Here is a 22,839-nt window from a genome sequence, read left to right on the forward strand (position 1 = left end):
GTTTTAAGATAAGGTCAGACTGATGGGAAATCTGTGGAGGAGAGTTGGGGCAGCCTAAGCAGCCTGGAACAGTATGTGTTGGAACACACACTTACCTAGTGTTCCCAGAAACAGTCTGGGAAAATACCTAACTGCTCATACCTAAACCCAAGCAGCAACAATTGTGAATTCCATAACCCATATTCAACCCACTTTCCTAGCTTTTTCAAAGCAAAAGATTCAGAAACAAGATGCCACCATTATACAGTAACATAAACCAGAACATGCTTTCAGGATCCTGTAAACAATACATAAGAAGTAGGACACAGTAAATTTTAAAATAGCATATATAACCTGGCTAGCCTCAGGTATCTTTCAAACCCATTTATACACCCTCAATAAAACTGAAGACCATATGCAATCCAGATGCCATATGACATAAGGTTCTGGATAGAAAAGGTAAAAGTTAGTGTGTTTCTGGGGTACCAAATTTTTTAATAGCGGTTTCTATTCCATAATCCCAGTCTAAATAAGGATTTGATGACCACTTGATTTTCTAAGCACAAAATGACAGAAATTATATTTCATCTGTTTTTATTCAGCTACTTTTTGTAGCTGAGACTCTTTTGAGGTAACTGACAATGTTCATTTTATTGGGTGCAATCTCCTCATTTGCAAAAGAAACTGATGGCACTGACTCCATGACAAAGCCCAGTTTGAAGGAAATGGTATCTAAATTGCCTCTGCACACCCAACATAGCTAAGACAGACTTGTTATTTACTTTGGCTTAATACTTCCGTAGTAATGGACAGCTGATCCATACAAGTTAGTTTTCTAATTCTATTTTTATTATGTTAAAAACTAAATTATTAACTTTGCAATCCAGCAGCTTTAAATGCTGCAATATTACTCAGAAATAATAGGCTACAAGATAAAAACATAAGCAGTGTAAGTCTTCCAACTGTTTCTCATACTAGGAACTAAGTAAAATAAAGTTGATGCTTGGACACCAGACACTGCAGAGAGAGCTCCATCAAGAACTTACTAGGTTGTTAACATTCATGAATGTTACACAGTCAGCTTAGTGAGCCATTTCCACCTTATAATGCAAAGCCAATAAAATTTTACAGGCCTAACAGCTCATCAGTAATCAAGGAGAATCCAGAATAAAAATCATAGCACTTCCTAATAAATACCAGCAAAATGCTGTTTTTTTCTAAGAGCCGTTGAACAAAAGATTTTTCTTGAGACAGGATCCTTCTTCATTGTGCCACTTAAAAAAGATTTTAAGACAGACTACAGAAGCTATTTGTATACTAATAGCTTAGTAAGCTATTACTCCTATTTAAAAGGTAGAGATGTCAGCTATTTCTGAAATATAAGGCACAATAGCATCCATATTTTAATTATATCACACCCCCACAAAAATGAAATCAAAATAGCTAAATGAGTACTGTGTAGTTCAAATGCCACAGAAATGTTTTCACAGTAGTTAATATAATGAATTATGAACATATACAGAGATACAATACATATAACTTACTATTCAAATAGAGTAAGCATTTATACATTTTCAAGGAAACTTCTGGACTTCCAGAATATAATTTTAACTTTATTTTTAAATACAGTAAGTCAAATTACTAGTATATTTGTCACTAATTTATACACTAATTTCAATCAGTAACTGATTCCAATACATTCAAGTGACAATTGCTCTTCTGTATAAGAGGCTGCACTTGATCTCCTGCTTCCACTTCTAACTAGACAGACACCATGAAATGGGAAACATTAATGCTCATTCAATACTGTCTACATAGGGGACCTCTAACAGAACCCAGAAACTTATCAGAAAATCTGTCTCTAGTAAGTAGTTAATAGTGATATACACATGCAACTTTAAGCAATCCATTTACTGGAATGAGTGCAGTAGTTTAATTATAAGACTTGCTTTAAGATAAACTTGATTTCTGAATTCAAAAGTAACAAACCAACCTGCACTTAGACTTCCTGATGGTTTACTTGTAGTTCCAAACCCAAATGATGACGCTCCTGTGGCACTACTTCCAAAGGCAGAGCTACTTCCAAATCCTAGTAGAATAATAATAAAGACATACAACAAAAAAAATTACAGACACAGCAATTAAAGACACATAGGTTTCAGGTGAGTATTCTAAACCCCAATATAATTCTAAGCATTATTCGGTAAACAAGTATTTCTAAGACTATTGCCTGAAGAGTATTTATCCTTGACACAGCACTGTGTTAAGAACAGTGCAAACTGGAAAGCACTGAGAAAAACACTACCTTCAAAATCCAAAACTGAGTAAAGAAAAAGTTATAAAAACAGGTGGTGTGAACTACCAGAGTTTAAGAAATTTCTATTCAAATGCTGTTAAATGAGCTAAAACTAAGAAATTTCAGATACAAGTTACATGACTTTTATTACAAGTCACAATCTTCATCTACAACTCTAAAAAAAAAAGAATTATGCTTAAAACTGAGTAAGCATTTTTCTTCAGTTTACACTTGGCTTATTTTAGAGCTGTTCCCCTCTCAAATTATTAGGGATCAGCTTTATCTAGGAAACCTGAAAATAGATTAAATAGAGAATAGAAACAAATTTCATAACATTTCATGTGAAAAATCATCATAGAAGGGCAGCCATAAATGTATAGCTGTGACAAAATTAAATTGGTTTTTTAATTGACATTCATCATTTCATAACACAAATTTTTTAATGTTTGAAATTGTGTTAATAATATGAGGTCACTTTGAAGGAAAAATAAATTGGTATTTGCAGTTTGAAATAGAGGCTAGACAACAGGAACTGTAAGAAAACTATATACTCTGATTTTGGCTATCTTAGGTTTTCAAAAAGAAAACAGTTTTTGTATTTATGTTTAAGGAAATCATGTTCCCATCTTAACTTTCAAGAATCAAGAAAAATCCTTTTATTTACTGCAAACTGAGCCTTTACCATTTCCTTTACAGAAATGCTTTTGAGATTTTAAAACTAGTAAGGACTAACACACTATCTGGAGCAGTGTCCTCTAGTTTCCTGAGATTTTTAAATCTAAGGGGTATTAAGGGTAGGTAATGGCAAGTATCATTTCCATGTAAGACAGTTCATTTAAATGACACACTCTTTTGTCCTATCTAGATTGAAACTCATAACCAATGATCAGGCAAGGCGTCTGCAAATATTTAATGAAGCATAGGATCTATGCTAATAATTTATATACCTCAATGTAAAAGCCTCTGTTTATCACTGTCAAAGTACACAGAGCATTAATCAAGAAAAGAGAGCAAAATTTCCCAATTAAAATGGCACTTCCAGAGCATACACCAGAAAATGTCCTGTTTAAAAACCTAAACCCCTAGGATTAGAAACTCAAACAAACTTAAGTAATAATTCAGCCAATTTGTTTCCAAGAACACACCTGCAGCCTATTTTTCAGGTATGTATTTATTCTTCTACATTTGCTTCTATCAGAGTCTAATGTATTTGTTAAAAGACATTTTGCAAATTAATAATGCAAGCAAATATCTTCCTAGGCAGAGAGCTAGGAAAAAAAAGAGAACACAAGTCAGGTTTTTTGGACAGAACTAAAAGCAGTTGGAACAGTAATTTATTTACATTGGTACGACTGGTGAACAATCTTTAGTCTACAACCTTTTCAGCAGAAATTTATGGGGTTTTTTGTTTGGCTTTTTCTTTAGGCATTTAAAACGTTGCAGGAAAACTTGGCAATTCCAAATATCCTTTAATATCCTTTTTTTTAATATCTTATTATTTTCACTTTTTTTCTTGTTTAGGTATACAGATTTTCTTTTACCTGAAAACACTTAAAATCTGATGAGAAGGGACACATTTTGAAGTATTTTCAAGGTGATTATTTAAGGTAAAACTCATGTAATGTTCAGGTTACATCATCTTTCCAACACTGAGTGACAATTATTTAAAATACATTACAACACTGACTCGTATGTTCAGCTCATAGGCAAAATGTAGGAATGGGGACTGAGGCTGCAGAGAAAGGAGGATGGAACAAGAAAAACCACATTATGTTTGTGCTTAGCAGATGTAACAATTTTCCTTGCAAATCTTATAAAAGCTTCAGAAGCCATTAGTATCTGTAGGGGCCCAACCCATACAGACAGGAAGTTTACATGCCAATTATAATTTACGTGATTAGCAGAATCTACCTGTAGCTCTAGTGTTGAGAACACAATACATTTAAATACATTATTTTAAAATAAAAGATCTACAGTAATTTAGAATTTTTTTAAATATCACCTACTTTTTCACAGTCATGTGTCCTCCTGGAATATAGTCCCTACCAGCACTATTAACATTTTAGTAAGTATTTTTCCCTCACTCTCACATGTTGCTTTTTCAGCTGGGGGAGGTATTTTTTCCCCTACCCCACTGCGGCACACAGTGACTACTAAAACAAATAGATTTCAGGATCACAGAACTGCAGTAACTTTTTAACATTTATTCTTATTTTAATACAAGCAGAAATAGGTCCCTATAGTTAAAAGGTGAAAAACTTCCACAGATTAGCTACAGTGTGATATAATGTCTCAGATGCCTAACTTTCATAAAGGTAAAATTCAGTCAAGCTGTAGTTTCAACATAATTGATGACCTTCCCTAGCTTTTAGAGCACAACTTCTCTGTGATTGCCTAATCCTGTTCATCTTGGGTTTTCACTACAATGGCTTAGCCCTAGCAACTCCTTCTGCAAGGCAGGAAGAAGCTTGGAAAGCACAGACCTGCTGAATTGTCAGGTGTTTCCCTGAAACAGATCATCCTCTTAGTGGAGTTAAAGGTTTGCAAGAGATTCAGCTGTGCAGCATCATAAGTCAATGAAAGATTAGAAAAGTTAAAGTGTACCTCCAAGGCTTGAAGAACCTAAGCCACTTGATTGCAAGCCAGTGCCAATACCTGAGCCGAATGGCGTTCCAAAACTAACTCCCAGAGATGGCTGTGGCCCTGGTACAAAAAAAATGAGAACAAACTTGCCTTACTCTTTGATAGTAAAGAGGTCCTTTATTTACTTATTCAAGTATTTGATAATGTGAACATCATTGCTTTCAACAAATCCCATTAAGATCCGAGATTTTACCTCATCTAAGTTTCTCGCTTAACTGTCTGCCTCTATATTGACTTGGCAAAAAATCTAAGAAAATAAAGATTGTAATAAGGTGAAACTAACCAAAACTGGTAACATAAGAACATAATTTAGTATTTTTATAAGTTAACCAGTCTCACCTTAAACTTTAAAATGTTAATAAAATCCCTGAGAGAACTCATAGGTAACAACATTTTGCCACCTGTATTAATGAAATCAGAATAAGGGAGAACTTTCAAACTAAAAATGTAAGAACTGACACTAATGTAACTAAAACTGTATTATTTAAAATTGATTTAATAAATAGGATTCTTCAAAACTACTCAAGTATTCCATCCAAATTTAAACAGAACACTAAGATAAAAAACAAGACAATGACTTTATTTTATTAAATTTATTGTTCATTTTTAAGCAAGTCAATTACACAGTAACATGACAATTCATTTTTTTTCCACACAAGTGATAACTGAGTTCTGTTAAGCTCTGCTACATAACACCATTCAATAAGGTAAACTAGTCAAACCACCTGTTTAAATAACCATTTACAAAAGGCACAGTTCTGTGTACCTTAATGAATTAGATACATTCAAAATTTCAGAGTTTGTTCCATAATTTTAAGAAGCTGACAGTACTTCCCCTGCATATTCACATTAAGATGCAGGGCTGTCAAGGAACAATTTCAGTCTGCCATGATGAAATTTACAGTCTCATTCTTTTTTGACCTTAACCTGGGGGAATAAAGAATCAACTCGCTAGTCCATCACTAACACATTTTAAAATAATTAATTCTGATAAATAATTAATATATTTTAGACAGTTTTCACAGTACAATCTTCTATTCCTGTCTTTTCCAAACAGTTTTCAGTGCACTATTTTATAAGTTTAACCATTAAAGATACAGTGCCAAACTCTTAATCCACAGACATCCGCACGTCTGCTCAAGATGGCCTTCTCCATCTTTGAACATACTTGACATCCTATATCTGTGAAAGTGATGATTTATTCAAATATTACTATAAAGCTCAGATGATTTTGACCTTTTTCCTAAATCATTATCACATCTGGGCTATTTTCACTCAAAATTTCCCATTTTGAACATTTATATAGAGTTTTAAAATGTGAATATTTCAAGCTCTTAAAATAATTTCAGTATTTGAAGATTTAAATGGAAAATCATTTTGAATCAAGTGAAAGGCACTGTATGTTGAGAAGTAACATCTTTTGCTAGGAACACAAAATTCTTAGGTGATCCAAGCTGAGTAACATCTGTATACTTCAAGTAGTGTTAAAACTAAATTTTAAGGGCAACTAAAGTTGTTAGCCTTCAGTCTCTGCTTAGCAGAAAATACCTGGAAAACCCAAGCTATTTCTTCCACTTAAAAAAAAGTATATCAGATGTTGCAGTTACAAATTTCCACAAATTTCAAACTAAAGTTGTTTACATCCAGTTTAAATACTGACATCTACCTAGCAGCTCTTAAAAAAAAGAAACGAAAATTAACAATAAAAAACCAAAACCCCCTACACAAGTCAGTGATCTAATTAACTAAAAGAACCCGAAAACACATATCCAGTTCCTTCTCAAGTACACAGGTTTCTGTCTCAATAGGAGGCACTGTTAGTGGAAGACCTTATAAACAAAACACTACAGTCCTCCAGGCCAAGCTTTTTACCAAATGCAACATGCTTTTTTTAGAGCCAGTATAAAACATTATACTAAAACAACTCAGATCATATAAAACAGGATCTTATGCCGTAGACTAACAAACTTTTTATTGAGCAACAGCATATGATATGTTGATTTTGTACCATAATGTTCTGAAGGTATCATCACTGCTTATAGTTCTAGTAAGTAAACATAATCTTCAATAGCAAAAGACTAGTAAGAATCTTTGATGCCGAGCGTATTAGCAAGAAAAAAAAATGGCACTTTCGGCTATTACAGGTACAAGACAAATTATTTATAACAAGTATTTTAACATTTTAAAACTTGATGTATTTGGCCTGTAGAGCACTTCAGTTTAATGAATAGGACCCATTACAGAGAGTCAGACAGGTCAGACAGATTGCCTATTGATGTTCTGCAATTTTTTGAATTACAGCTGGTCCAGACAGTGAGTAAATTTAGCATCACAATTTAGATCTGATTCTGACAAAGTAATACACTGGTTAATTTTAACCAAGGTCAATATCAAACCATACAATAAAACTAACAAAAACAATAAAAGCTTTAAGTGCTATAAAGATTTCAGTATCCTTTCCCATTAGAACTTCAATCTCAAACCAAGTCAAAACATAAAGTGTGCTAACAGCTTTATATAATGCTTTGACTAACTGTACTTCACCAGTTAAGGACCAGTTAAGGGTGAGTTTCTCAGTGGGTTATTTCTAGAGGAGAAAAGGTGAGCTTCAAGGAAAGCATTTTTTTAAGACAATTTAATCTTACCCAAAAAACATCAGTTGCAGCCTCATGCGTTTACAGGTCTTGGTGCACCAGGCTTTAATTTCCTTTGCAATCTTTTACTGTGATCCCATCAATAATACCAGGTAGATTAGCCACCACCATCTGAACTTCCACACTGTTCAAGATTGCTCAGGGAGGGTGCAAGTGAGGCAGTGTTTAAAACTCTAGCTGCTACTGCCAAAAAGAATGACCAGCCTCACTGCTACCAAAAAAAAGCTGTGCTCAGAACGAAAGTGCCAAACTAGGGAGAAAGGTTGTGTTCAGCCAAAACTTAAGCATAATTTCAGCAATTCTAGCTTAAAAAAACTGCACAAAAATTGTGCTTTAATGTGCACACCACAGTCCTGATTATCCATCCCAGGTGAGCAGTGGAGTGCATTTTTGCTCCCTTTCTTCCATTTGGCCAGGACTCACTGGCTTTATTTATTTCAATAGAAGCCAGAAAAGTCTTGGCATACAGAGAGAACACAGGGTGCATATCTACACCCAGGAACTGGGGAAACATTCCCTGATCCCACAGCTTAGATGTAGCTACTAAACTTTTGACTTCTGAAAATAAATGTAAAATAAATTATTATTTATCTTTTTCAGAGAAAGAACAGTAACTAACTCTAAGTTAATCTTACAAAATACTTAACCATGTAAACATCAAATAATTTTTAAAAGAGACTAAGCATCCTGATCCCTCAATACTAGACTACTATATATTACATTTTTCATCAAAAATTTTATAAAGGCCAGATGAATTTTCTTGTTTGATTCTCATTTTCATAAATAGCAACAGCAGATCAGGTATCAATAACACATACATCCCTTAGCCATCCCCTTACATGCACCTCTTTTCAGTCTTTTTTCTCAGAACCTTTTACCCTCATCTATCCCACCCTTCAGGACCCACATCGTGCAAAGAAATATGTGATTTTAACTTCTAGCAGATAGTATATCCAAGTCACAACAACAGAATAAAAAACTAAAACATGCATTGTGTTACTACAGCAAATGGCCATCTGAAAACTCAAACAATGAAAAGGAAATGAAGAGGAGGCAGTCCTTAAAGATTCCTGCAAAACTGAACAGATTCTTCTTCTCCAAAACAAAAAGTGGCAGCCTTAATCTGAAACTAGGAAAAAGTCAAGCACTGAAATCAGTAATTTAGGAAAGCTACAAAATGTTCCCATCTAACAAGCTTTTAGGATTTCAAGATATCTTTTAAATAGTTTAGGCCTGACTAATTTTACTTTTGATCTAGAGGGAACTCCAAGTACTCTTATTATTCATCTAACCCTAAGGAGTTTCAAGTACTCCTCAAGTGCCACTCAGAACATCAATCTATTTCTACTTCTTCAGGTCCTCCAGTGAATTGCACAGAGGGTAAAAGTATTCAAAATGAAAAAGTAGTGAAAAGATTGTTGTCTGCTTCTCTTGGCATGTTTGATAGAAGTTAATAGCTTTGTTCTATCTGCATAACGCTTGCAGTTGGCACAATTTTGGGTTTTGAAATACTCTGCCAAAACAATCACAAAAGAACAGACAAACCCCAAACCAACCTTTACACACTCCCCTTTGTTCCTTTCACTACAAAATGTTACAAAATATCTCAAGCTAGAGTCACATGACCTCAGCTGTGTTGGTACAGGCCAATTCTGCCATTTGTTTTTTTCCCCCCCTCCTCCTCTTTGTTCCTATTACTAAGAGAATGTTCACAAAGTCATGCCATCAGTGGCTTAAGTTTATTGAAGTTATTAGCAGTTCCCTTCAATCTGAACTAGGAAATTCAGGAACTTCAAATCCCTCACCTCAATTCATAAAAATGCAGGAATGACTTTAAATGTGACATTCCAAGTGAATGACTTTCATAAAAAAAACAATCCTGTAATGACCACGGAGCGTCTTTAAAAGAACAAATATAAGATAAGGAAAAAGATGAGGAGTAAATTACTTTGGCAACATTAGGCTGCACAAACTGTGCAGCAATACTACCATCTGTATTAAAACCTCTGAAGGGTAACATGACATTAACTCATGTTTTCTGTCTAAAACCAAACTCTTTTGAAGGTGCCACTTCAACAAAATTTCCATGGATTAACATAGCAACAACAGAAATACTGTGGTCTATGACTGAAATTTCAAAAAACAGTATTTCAAAAAGATTTTGAGTTCTGTTCAAAAGTAGTTTGGCATACTTGTAATTTAAACCCATCTCTCTGCTGTTTAGAAGTGCAAGGGCTGGAAGCATATTGTACCTTTCTTATGAAAAGGCAAGGGCAGTCTAACAATGTATCAAACTTAACATGGTTTCTGTATATATCTCTAATTAGCATCATTCAAAATAGCACTGCTGTTACAAGACCAGAAAAAGCACTATCACTTTCAGTACACCTATGTGAATAACATTTTAGAAAACTAAAGGTAGAATGAAGCTACCTATGCTTCTTATAATTTGCCCTTGTTCAAGTAAAATTAAATGGGATTAACCTTATTTCTGTTCCCTGATGACATAAATTCAGTTGTCTGTATTCTGAAATCCCTCTCAGAGAGGGTTGGTTAGTATAGCAACGTCAATTAAGGTGCCTTAAATTATTTCTTTTGCCATATGTATCCATTCTTTATTCACAGTGGGTCATGCACTTCCTCTATTTTGGTCTTCCTCTTACATGCACAGGCAGGACCACTGACCCACTCAACTTTCTCTACTAACTATTCACAATAGCAGAATGGCCAGCAAAATGACAGCTCCAACATCATACTGACAAACGAATTGGCTACAAAATAAGCCAGGCATTTGATTTCCTATTCTACAGAGATTTGCTTCATTTTCCTTCCTGTTCTACAGCATTTTTCATTTTACAGTTCCAAAGTGCTATATAAAAATGCATTATTAATTTTACATAAGGAAAAGATAATATGCATTTAGATATTCTCTCCTCTCCAATTTAAAATAATTTACTGTAATGATACAATTTCTGGAAAGAGGCTATTCTACATGTATTCAGAGATGTTACTTAAGAGTGAAGACTCACATTCCAAGGGGTAAGTTAGAACAATACAGTAAGTATCACTAATACAAGTAAATTCACAAGATTTCGTATCTGTTGTATAATTATTGCTAAGTCTACCCTGCATTTTTCTATTGGCTATGTATCAGTAACTTCGCTCATCACAATGTTTAGATTTTTAGCCTAACACAAAGGAAGACCTCATAGAAAATGTTACATGAATTTACTATTGTCGTAACACTAATAATCTATAACTTGAATGCACTCAGACCTGTAGCAGGCTGTTGCTGCTGAGTAAGTGTTGCAGCCATTGCAACGGCTGCTGCATTTGGTATGTTGCTGAAAGGGGTCGGTCCAGTGGTAACGCGTGGCGCGCTTTGCCACTTCTTAGCTTCTGTTCGTCTTGCCTCAAATACATCCATGGCATCTCCCAGAAAGCTTTTCCTGTAGCCAAGGTATTGGTCTTTGAGTATCTGAAGAGGATGGGAGGAAGCTATTTTAGTTACATGTATCAGACATAAACCCTTAACTTAATAAGGAAAAGAGACACTGAGTTAAAAATAACATTTCCTATAAGAACCAAGAAAAACCCACAAAAAACCAAACCACAAAATACCACCACTGAAACAAATGAGAAGCTCCCTCCAAAACCCAAAAAACCTTGTCAGGCTATGAGATAGAAAGAACTGGTTTGTAACAGCTACAGCCAGAACAGGTTCCATACTTAAATTCTGCAAAGACACTGAACATAACTGATACCATTCAGTATGTCAGCTTAAGTCTTTCAATGTTGGACCAAATCACCATAATTCAGTTCATATCACTGTACTCAGCTGATCCAAGAGGAAAAATAAAGCCATGTTATTACTAGCTTATAACACACTTTTCTCTAGTGCTACCTTCTGTCCCTGTAGTCTACTTTTGCTCCCCTATTACCTTCACCTGTGTTTGGTTCCTTCCTTTCACTCTTGCATTTCTTCTTACCACAAAGAAGCTACCAAAATCTTAGAATTCACTCTTGTTTCTGATACATTTCATTAGCAATGTAACACAGTCCAAATGCAACAGATCATTCTGCCTTAGGGTAACAAGTAGCCCAAATCTGTTGTCTCATGATGCCACACCTTCCCTTGCCTCTGCCCTTTTACCCCCTCGAAACTCCAACACCTTCTGTGGCAATAGCCCAGCTTGGGTTGTTCATCATGAGCAATTTCTGCCTGTCACAGATGAGGAAACTATGGATGTCTTGCACAACAACAAAAGAATAAATAGCTTTAACTAGATAACTGATAATTATTGCCATCTCATAGCAGAAAATCTTTAAATGAAATAAATTTCTCAAAGGACAACAGTTTCCAGTTTATGGAAGGCATAATATGGTCCTGTGTTCCTTGCTAAGCATATGCTTGTTTCCTCAAAGAGGCGTTTGCAGTCCAAAAATTCTGATTTGGGATTTGAACAGCTGTAATCTCAGATCTACCAGCAACAGCAGGAACCACATGAAGAACGCCCACATTATCACATCAGAAGTACTGTCTTTGGAGAGAAAAGACATTTGTAGAATTTTGATGCGATTTAATACAATGACATACTGACTGCCCTAGGAGTTGACAAAAGCCATTAGAAATCATAAAGCAGTTCTTAAGGCTACGCTATGCTGAATGATTTAACATCACCTACTTGAATTGTGCCCAAGCACAATTTTACTTTTCATCAGGCAAAGAAACAAACTGTGATCACAGCACTGCCTTCCACAAACCATATCACAACCATCAGATTAGGCAAAGACCACAGTTTCAAAACTGCTCTTCTCTTCTAGTATCTTGTAGCTGATAAAGTAAAACAGATGGTTATAATGACAGATTCACTTGAGCAGTACACTCATCTTGCTGTTTTTTTAAGCTTTACTTATAAAATGCCTTTCAAAATATCAGTATCCATATGCACCCAGTAGATTAAATCTCAAAAAAATTTCTCAGAAGAAAAATCATCAAACCACCCTCTCAATTTTGGGCAATAGAATTCTACTCTAAACTGAAGAAAGGTCTTTCCTATTCAGTCACACTGAAAAGGTACTGAAGATGCTATGGCTTATACCTGCACACTAATCCAGCTGTTCCTATTTATGAACAACAAAAATGTATCATCACAAACACCACTGCACCAATTCAGGCTACACTTAGATCTCAGAAGCCATGAAGCCTGAAAACATTTGGGAAACCTTTTGGCTAATTCTGCTGAAAATGCAGAGGAGCTGATACATTTTATATCTGGCAGCAAAACTGAATTAACTAAGAGCAGCACAAATATCTGATGGCAGGTATTTGTAAACCAGTGAGTATCTATGCTGACAGAAGCAATGCAATGCAAGGAATCAAGACCACACAAGATCTGCAGTATTCCTGAACCTTACTGAGAAAAAGTAAAAAGTTTCAATGTTTAGAGAACTAGCAATGCCATGCAGAAGAAGCTTAGAGAGGGAAACCAGCTATTTACAGAGCTATTTACATTAAGTCACTTAACAGAAACAATTTCAAACACTTGTACTCTTCTTCAAGTTGATTTATTTTGGTTTGGTTTTTTGTAGCCAAGAAGGATTCTGATGTTTTCAAGAAAAATCATGGATTGGGGGACAGTGACATTTTGTCAACATACCCAGAACTGTAAATGGGAAAATGGAAACTGAATGAGCCATAGTCTGTGATGGAAAAAACAGGCCTAATTAGGGCCTTCTATACCTAAGCATTAATACGTAGTCTTTTCTTTTTCCTTCTACAAATACTACTTACCATGAAAACCAGGTTTAAAAACAATAAACTAACAGAACACAACTTTAACCAACATTCTTTGATATGCTAAAAAATCTTACATATGGAAGCTCACTTATTTTTGTCTCCTGTTACCTACTTAAGCAAGAGCAGATTTAGATCATCTTTTCTTGAGATCCAGAAGTTATTGGGAAAAAATCAAAATTCACAAGCATGAGCTTGAAAACAGACATTTTAAAAACTGATCAGCAATTAGATGGAAAGGAGTTAGATGAAAAACATTTTGTAAGTCAAATCATTGTGGTCAGTAGCTGTCATCCCTATTAGTAAATACTTTAAACAACTTCAGTTGAACAACAGCTACTTTTTTAATCAAAGCACTTCTTCAGGTCAGTTTGAAAATTTTTAAAAGTAGTCAATTTAACAGAAGGACAAAAATACCAAACAAAAAAACAACCTGAAGATGACTCTTATACGGGAAAAAACACAGAAACACATCAAAACATACCTTTACATTTTCATGTATTGACTGAAGTTGTGCAGCTAAAGCTACAAATGTTTGATAGATTTTCTGCATAGCCATAGACAAATCTGTAAGATGCATATAAAATATCGGTAAGTAAAAATCTCGTTATCAGAAGAAAAGATTTAGTGTTTATACCAAAGTAAGAAGCTCACCTAAAATCCATATACCACACAAAATACAAAAACAACTGCATGAAACACAAGATTTGACAAAGCAATTGGGTGTCACAAATCATCCAAGGACTACTTTTTGACAGGGCTTCAAACTGTATTTTGAAAGGTACTGTTTTCTCAGATTAATTTTTATATACATGGTAAAGAGTTCCCTAAGATTCTATTAGTTAGCAAAGCCAAAAAGTAATACTTAAACTAATTTTACCTGATTACATAGGAACATTTTTTACCTCACTGTCTTTTACCTAGATACAGTTAAATCAGATTTGCTTGAATTTGTATGTATTGTCCACTTTTTCCGACTTATAACATAGTTAAGTGTTCAGTTGATTTTGTCAGAGACAGCAGTAGAATGGAAGCTTTATTTACATTTTAAAGACATAATAAGTATCACAGGGTCTCTTAATCTGGCTCTACACAGAAGCATATTCATAACTGGAGAAACATGACAGGGAGCTTCTTGCCTTATATTTAGGACATCCTATTTCCCACACAGATATAAAGTATTTTCAGGGCATTGACCCAACACTGCAGCAAAACCTCAGTACCAAAGGGAAAATCTCAAAGGTTTTGGCAGAATGAGGCATCTGCTCACACAAAAATGCTGTTCTCACAGAAGCACTGAAACAATGTACCAAAGTGGAAGACAGAAAAGTGTTGAAGCAGTTCTTTGATTGTGAAAAGAACAGCTTCTGCATTTCCTCTGAATGATGCACATAGCCTGAATGCAAGTATATACAGATACATATACACTGAAATGCATAAAGAGCTATCAAGTTCTTGAAGATGCACAGGTCTAGCAATGACTCTCAAAGTGAAAATGTTTGCCCCTCCATAGGGAAATTTCTCCCTTGAAAAACAGAAAAGCTGTAGAATCCATCTCATGCCAGCCCACAGGGTTGTGCAGGCAGCAGTATCTAAGAAGACTTGTCGCAAGTTTCCAATCAGTCTGGAGGCAATTTATTGATACTGACTACTAGATAGATATTTTTCAGGACAGTCAGAGTCATGGAAATCTGCGTGGCAAAGGAAGTTTTTTCTGTATGGTAAAGACTACATATGCAATAGAGTGTTGACTAGACCACCAGATACTGCTGACAATATACTCATACTGGCACAACAGATTGAACCTTCCCTACACAGGCAAGGAACCTTCTGATCATAGCAGAAACTGCTGAAAACCTTAGGAAAAATCTGTGAAGAAATACTTCTCATATTCCTGACAGACAAGGTCACACAAAGATAGAGGACCCTCAAGATTCAGCAGATATTTCACCATGGAAGCTAGGTCTAGACAGTCCTTTCGCTTTCTGACATAAAAGGTCCAAAAGTCTGTGCACCATCCTGTGGTGGCAAGATGTTAAGTCCCACTTAGCACAGAGCCAAGCACTTGAAATCATTGCTTACTGCAGGACCTGAACCTAAAACAGCCCAAAAGATAAAACTGCCTATGACCACAGGAATGGTAACTAACCAGAAGACTACTGTCCAGAGGTCAGCATTCTTTCATCAGAGAGATCTTCTCAAGACTGAATGATGTGGCAGCAAACAAGACAACATTTTCTCAGCTGGCCAGAGCTGAAGGCAATACCAATAGGCTCCAAACGGAGGAAAAGTTCCCATTTTGATCTGGTGCTGACAGAGCAGGTACCCATATGTCTGGCCAGAAGGCCCAGTACAAGACAGAAGGTGCAGACATCAGCTAGATGCTGAAGGGAGGGAGATGCCGATGTAAAAACAAACCAGGCTTAAAAGTCTCTACTCAGGAAATGGATCCATATTAAACAGCTCAAGAACCCTTATGAATGGAACCTTCAATTCCAAATCTTTGCATTGAACAACTACAGAATTTATCTGAACACTAATTTGTTCAGTACATTAAATGAGAAAACCCAACAATAACAAGAGAGGAGAAAGATTAATAATTAAAGTTTTTATTATAAGTTTGCTAAATTATTCAAGTACAAAATATTAGAACTGAAATGCTTACCCTGTGGAGTTATGTGTGAATTATTTGCTTGAGTAGCAAGATGATTTTCCAGTTCTTCAATTTGTTGCCTGTACTGCTGCAGCTGTACTTCAAACTGTTCAACCAAGATTCTGAAGTAGCTAGATGAGTAATACAGTGAAATTGTGTGATTAAACTTCACTAATTCGAATGAATTTTTTTACCTGATCACTATTAGCTGCCAATTTTCATTCAATTAACTGTACAGTTAGGTTGTGTGACATTCTTGATGTCACTCTACAACTGGAACAAGAGTGAAGACTATTCTTCATGTCAAAAACAAAGATAATTTTAGTGAAGAAACAGAACACCAATTCTGTGAAGCACTCCATATAAAGGTTACAAAAAGCAGAGAAAAATATTATGAAGTTCATAGAATCATTAAACAGTTGGGTTGGACTAGATGACCTTGAAAGGCCTCTTCCAGATCCCCTGCCATAAGCAGGGACATCCTGACCTTGAAAGTTTATAGGGATAGGGCATCTGTTATGTCACTGGGCAACTTTTTCCACTTTTACCACACTCACTGAAAAAGTTTCCACCTTATATCTAGCTTGAATCTGCCCTCTTCAGTTTAAAACCATCACCTCCATCATAATAGGCCCTACTAAAAATTTTGTCCCTGCCTTTTGTACAAGCCCCTGTTGAGTACTGAAAGGCTGCAATAAGGTCTCCTCATTTTCCTCTTCTCCAGGTTGTGTTATTGACTATTTTTTGTGAATAATAGGAACTTACTCTGCTGGGGCTGTATTTTCGTGCTGAAGACCAGGAGGAGTTTTCTGCGTTCGTAATGCTATTTCTGCATTCTTTAGCTCCTAAATAAACAGAGATAATGAATAAAACATAAGGCTCTGCACAAAGTGTTCAAAAATAAAAATGCCAGGACTTTACTCTTCACTCACATAAAGTATTTTCTTCATGTATTTAACACTGTGATTAAATTTGATCAGAATTTCTCCAAAGAAACAACTATCAGAAAGTTGGAAAACTGCAAATACCAACAGAAGTTTGGGGATGGAACAAAAGACAACACATACTGAAAACATATGAAATGCTCAGAAATTGAGAAAATACTGCACTGGACTGTCAGAGACAATTTTTTTATTGTACTTCAGAAATATTATAACTGCTGAGGGGTAGAGGGAAAAAAAAGAAATAGTCAAGGATACAACACACCTAAAAAGAGAAAAATAGGAAAAAAATATTATTTTGAATTTAAAAAATAAACTCATTTAGAAAAATGCCTTTATCAAAATCATCATGTTATACATGACAGCTACAGCATCCACTCCTGCTTAATACTTCCTAATAACTTTACCATTAAGAATTTCTTAGTGCCTGGTTCTGTGATTATACTCAACTGCACCATGGACAGAAATATAAGAATATCACTAACAAGCTTTTGTTTCCACAGAAAACTATTGACAAGGTGCAACAATAGAGTAAAATGAAGGAAAACATCAAATGTTTGACTTGAGAATGAATTATCACTTATTTATATAGCAAGCAGCATTGACAAGCTAGATGAAATAAAAGCTGGTATAGAACTTGAAAACCATCTGCATCAAAACTTGACCTCAAACTGTCTGCACAGTTCAGACACAGACTAATGGACAGAGATGTGACTCAAGTTCCCAAAATGAATACTAGTGCTAATCAAGAAATTTTCGTCCCTGAAACATAATGGGATAATTTGGTATTTTTTTCCTCCAAAGCCATCCAAGAAAATGCCTTTGTATTTTTGCTGCTCCAGAGTCCATCATGTTGTTACAAATGTGTCTTAGCAGCTGAATATATTACTGGAACTGAATTAAAGTGGACATGCATTCCCTTCTACTGCCTTTGCTACATAGGAATGCTTTCCCAAATAAAAGTAATTGTATTGCTGTTGTACTTACCTAAAAATACTGACATGACAGATTACAGTTTCCCCTAGTAACTTCAAAAAGTCCAGAAATTATTAAATTTTTCATTCTGTTTACAATTGTTTAGTTGGAACATGTGTTAACTTGACTGATAAAGCAGGCTAGCTATCCTACATGAAATGTTCAACATACAAACTCTACATAACAAAGCTTATATTCAATTATACCTGTGCAGTTTCAACTTTTAGCTTGTCAATATTAAGAATGTTTCTCTGTAATCCACTGGCAACTACAGAGAGAAGCTGTTTCAAAGCTTTAATGTCTTCTTGTACTTTCAGCATTGCTTTAGAGGACATCCTACTAATTTCTTCCTGAACTTGTTTTTGTTCTTTCACAAATTTCCTGGGGAAGGTAAAAAAAATGGGGGTGGGGAGGAAAGAAACATAATATAATGAACCTAAAGTACCCAATGTTTACCTCTTAGTCACATTATTTAAATAGCTATTAAATTTATTTTTCCAAAACCAGGTACTGAACAGTAAAATTACTGTATGGCATGGTACTGTCTTAACTCCTAGCATGCTAATACTGCAAATAACCAAACCAAAAACAATCCCCCTCCCCCAAAACTCCTCAACTTTAAATAGCAAGTATTTAAAAATGTTATGCTGACCTCTGACAAACTAAGATATATAGAACATTTTACATACACAGTAATATAGAAGCATCTATGCAATTACCACTTTGAACTCACAAATACAATGCATGCAGCCCAGTCTACAAACCATTTCCTTCCTGCCCGAGGGAAGGCTTTTCTAATTCCTTATTCCATAGAAGATCCATGATGCACATGCAATACAGACATAAGGTTCAATACTCTCTCTGCAAGTGCAACAGGCTTAATACTCCACGAGAGATGGGTAAGAACATACCACTGGGCAGACACATTTGCATAAATGCATGGAAAAGTGAGACTTTTTAAAGAAAACATACTAAGATTTCAGCTACTAGAAATATCCATCCATTCTGTTTCCAAAGCTGACCTGCTGAGAGGCCTTGGGCTAATAACTTACCCTTTGTGCAGCCTGCAGGAACATGTTGTTGTCACAAAGCATCAACAGTATACAATACTTCAGCTATACAACTATAGTAAAAAAAACAGCTACTCACTGTAGATTTTCTACATCTTGACATATTACTGGAGGTAGATTTTCATCCTTCAGTGCTTTGCTATCTCTATGAGAGACAATGAATGTTTAGATGGTCCTTCAATGCTCCCAAACATTTTTGCATGACTAGTAAATATCACTAAAACATTCAGGTGAGTGATTACACGGTTTTGCATCTATTGCATGAATGTTGCAACTAGGAGTGATTTGGATTAATGCACACAGATCCTATGCCAGGGTTCAAGCCTGTGGTGTAAGCACTGTACAAGTTTGCAAAAACCACTTTTCAGACCAGATGATCAGTCTACAGCAGATGCCAGATAAGCTGTAGGTATTGCATTTGAAGAAGAATTGCAGTGCTTAAAATCATGACCAAACATTACTAAATTACCCAATTGGTTATGCAGATCTTTTTTCAATATCAAATCAGAAAAGCTAAAAGATTTGTATATCTGTTTTCTATTAAAACATGGAATGCAAAGAAAACCTGACACTTACTCTGGTCTTGTTCCTGTTTTGTCACCTAGAAAACAAAAACTGTAGGTCATAAATAAAGCTTTGAAGAACAAACAAAACAATTTTAATGAGATTTTAAGGAAGAACTAATGACTACAATCTGCTTGATTTCTCATGATAGGCAGAACAGACTAGCTGTAATAGAAAGTGGGTTTGAATTTACAGCCCCTTCGGAGATAGTTATCTTTTCATGAACAATGGTTCAACAGTTGAGGTGCTAACTTTTTAGCACTCAGCGTAACATCATGTTGTCACTATAAATGCATGCACAACTGCAGCTGCATAAGAAATCTGTTTCTGCTAATGCAACCTCAATTCACTTTGACCTGCAACCACAAAATATTCAAGTGTTTAAATTCAGCAATGGCAGTCTCCTCTCAAATATGAAGGAAATGAGCATTTGCCCACTGAGTTCCTCAAAGACTTCTGCTATTGCATTAACTCAAGAAATCAGTGAGATTTTACAGAACTGACAATGCTACTGCTTACCTGCCACCAACACACTCTAAACTACACATCTGTGGATCAAGATGCCAAATGCCTCTGAGTGAAAGAACAGAACTGAAAACAGCATCATGCATAACACAGGGCACAGCTATTTCTAGTTATGGCCATGGCAGTAATTGCATTCCATCCCACAGCAGTCTGCTAGGAAGAGCACTCACTCAAGCCCAAGAAAAAGGCATCAGCTGAATCCAATTCACATCCTGTCAGTGCCACAAAGGTAGAAAGCAGCTACATAGCAAATGCCAGTACCACAGACGTTTGAAACTGCACAAGTCAGTGCTCCTGCCAGCAGAAGCTACTCCTTTTAGAAGCAACATCTATTTAAACTGTTGGCAGACTCTAACACACAGTACTTTAGACAGACTGCACTCACAGCCATTCCCTATGCCTTATGCTAACAGGAAAAAAAAAACTACACAACATTAAGGGGGAAAAAAAAAATTGAGGGACAAGCACCAGAATTTAGGACTTCTTTGTCTGCTGATAATCTAAAAATAGGCAGAAAGCTATGCATACTTTGCTTTTGCACTCCAGACACTTTTTTTTGTTGAAGTTATTGCTGTACATCACAACAATACTTAAAAATACAAATTTGACATCAGATTTTGCTACTTTCTAGGCAAGCGAGTGCTTCAGATTTTTTAACATTCTCTTAGCAACACAAGTAGAAAATATGTATTAGGACAGGTTTTTATTCCCTGCAGCCATATTTTAAAAAAATACTAGATGGTCAGAAGAAAAAACTTTTATACCCAGTTCCAGAACAGAAAACACAGGCTAGTCCTCATCTGTCCTGGGACTCCTAGGGTACTTTTCTTTCATAGCCATACCACATCCTTCCTTTTTCTTCACAAGGAAAAGGGAAATAAAACCCTCAAAACCATGGAGCCACCACTCTCAAACCTTAATGCAGCTCCTCATATAGTAGTACAAACAACTGAACTGACATAACTAAGTAGCAGCATATTAATCAGAGCTGTTTAAGCCAGCACTAGCCATTAAGGGAAACACTTCTGAATTAAAACCTCAAAAAACAGTCTCCTTTGACATTTCCTATTGCTTGGCTAAGGGATCTCTGCTCATCCTGACAGCAACAGTCCAACTCACCCAGTTCCACTATACAACATACAGGGGAATTCAGGTTATTCATTTAAGTTTCCACCCTAGGAGGTGAACAAAACCACACTACTATCAGAATTGATTTTGACTGTGGTTCTCTGGTCCTTATTTTATGATACTTGTATGTTATGGAAGTGTTGTGATATCCTAATATTATCCTAATACTCATAGTAATGGAAATCCCCTAAGTGTCAGAGCCTTTTAATTACCCCAAGTTTCACTAATAAATTCCAAAAACAATCAACATCATGCAGAACACTCCAATTTTCACAGTCAATATATACTCTCTTTTACAAGTAAGAACTCTCCACAAATTAAGCTGGTTTCATAGAGCTTATGCATTTTGTCTCTTTTAGTTATTGGCATACCTAATTCAAAATTTCAAAATCAAGAGATTAAATTAACAGATTCCCCAGTAAAAGCAAGGAAAATTAATAAATGTCTGTATGTCAATTCTCAATATTACCTTACTTAAGTATTTTAAAGCTACAACAGAAGTGAAGTTTTTATAAATGGTTTTAACAACCTGACAGAACACGTCAAACAGAACTACACACCACCAGAAACAGTTTTGAAGAGCAACATCTAAAATTAGGACACTTTAGTTGCACAGGATTTCAAAAGCAAAAAAACAAGTTAAGATCTGTTACAGCTGGACAACAGTAGCTTCAAATCAGCGCTCCTCATACTTGCAACACTATTTAAACATAGCTCTGCTCCCCCCTCTAGCGACAATCTGACATACAGCAGAAACCTGCAATGGCACCTCAGAGCCAAACAGCCCTGAATCTTCACTCCCAAAAAAGCTCAAAGATTTAGATCCTGGTTCTCAAGCTCATACTTATTTTTAAAATTATTTAATTAGTATTACATTGCATTTGCACACAATCTTGCTCTTCTGTACAAGCACAATATCTGAGAATGAAATCAACTGAAATACCTTCGAAAGTGGGAAGAAGTTAAAGTCTAGTCATCAATTCCACACTCCTAACCCAATAAAAGTCTTTGCTGCAGTGCTCTGATAATTATCTCAATTTAAAAAAAAAATAATAAAGTCTTAAAACAAACTTACTCTTCTTGTCTGAAGAACTACTAAAATCAATGCCACCAAGACCTTCATTGGCAGTAGTTGAAGGAGCTGCAGTTGTCCCCAGAGACAAACCCAAAGCATTCTGCCCCAGTCCTACAAGAAATCCAAACAGCATTTTTGCATTTTGCAGTACTATCAAGACTACAACGCAGCACAAATTATTCCTCCAGAGCTGAAAAAGGAAGCTGTGAGATGACAACACTGACAGCAAATATTTTATTCAGACCAAAACTCACCAAAAATAAGGAGCTTTCCATTTCTGCACAGATAGTCAGGTATCATTGCCCTCTACCCATACACAATCAACTTCCTTGAGCCAATTATGGGAATGACAAAGATTTCCTCATAGTTTCATTTTTTAAAGAAGTGTTAAGTAAAAATTAATTTAAGAAAGGAGCCAGTTATTTCAGTTTCACTTTTATTGTCCGTGGATAGCAACACTGTTCTTAACTGTAACACTGTTAAAGATTACACTTCCACAGTATTAACACTTCATGTATACTAAATCTTACATTATACAA

General features: G+C 35.5%; 1 protein-coding gene across 17 annotated transcripts in view; it reads right to left on the bottom strand.

Annotated features, from left to right (window-relative positions):
• The window catches only part of NUP58 (nucleoporin 58), a 41,408-nt gene that overhangs the window by 10,355 nt on the left and 8,214 nt on the right, over positions 1–22,839 (bottom strand). For 8 of the 17 annotated variants that reach the window (XR_015284728.1, XM_086881797.1, XM_086881796.1 and 5 more), the window contains exons 6-15: positions 22,301–22,411; positions 19,585–19,609; positions 19,088–19,153; positions 18,145–18,319; positions 16,788–16,867; positions 16,035–16,153; positions 13,854–13,936; positions 10,849–11,050; positions 4,880–4,978; positions 1,973–2,068 (exon numbers count right to left, since the gene is read on the bottom strand). Coding sequence is in view for 11 of the 17 variants with exons in the window: in XM_086881797.1 (XP_086737923.1) it covers positions 1,973–2,068; positions 4,880–4,978; positions 10,849–11,050; positions 13,854–13,936; positions 16,035–16,153; positions 16,788–16,867; positions 18,145–18,319; positions 19,088–19,153; positions 19,585–19,609; positions 22,301–22,411 (1,056 nt within the window). In the remaining 6 variants the exon portion in view is untranslated. Of the gene's footprint in view, positions 1–1,972; positions 2,069–3,420; positions 3,544–4,879; positions 4,979–10,848; positions 11,051–13,853; positions 13,937–16,034; positions 16,154–16,787; positions 16,868–18,144; positions 18,320–19,087; positions 19,154–19,584; positions 19,610–22,300; positions 22,412–22,839 lie in introns of all 17 variants that reach the window. The other 9 variants (XR_015284731.1, XR_015284730.1, XR_015284733.1 and 6 more) reach the window with 2 other exon arrangements.

The sequence above is a fragment of the Cyanistes caeruleus genome, chromosome 3, assembly GCF_971803275.1.
Source record: "Cyanistes caeruleus chromosome 3, bCyaCae1.hap1.1, whole genome shotgun sequence".
Classification (NCBI taxonomy): Eukaryota; Metazoa; Chordata; class Aves; order Passeriformes; family Paridae; genus Cyanistes; species Cyanistes caeruleus.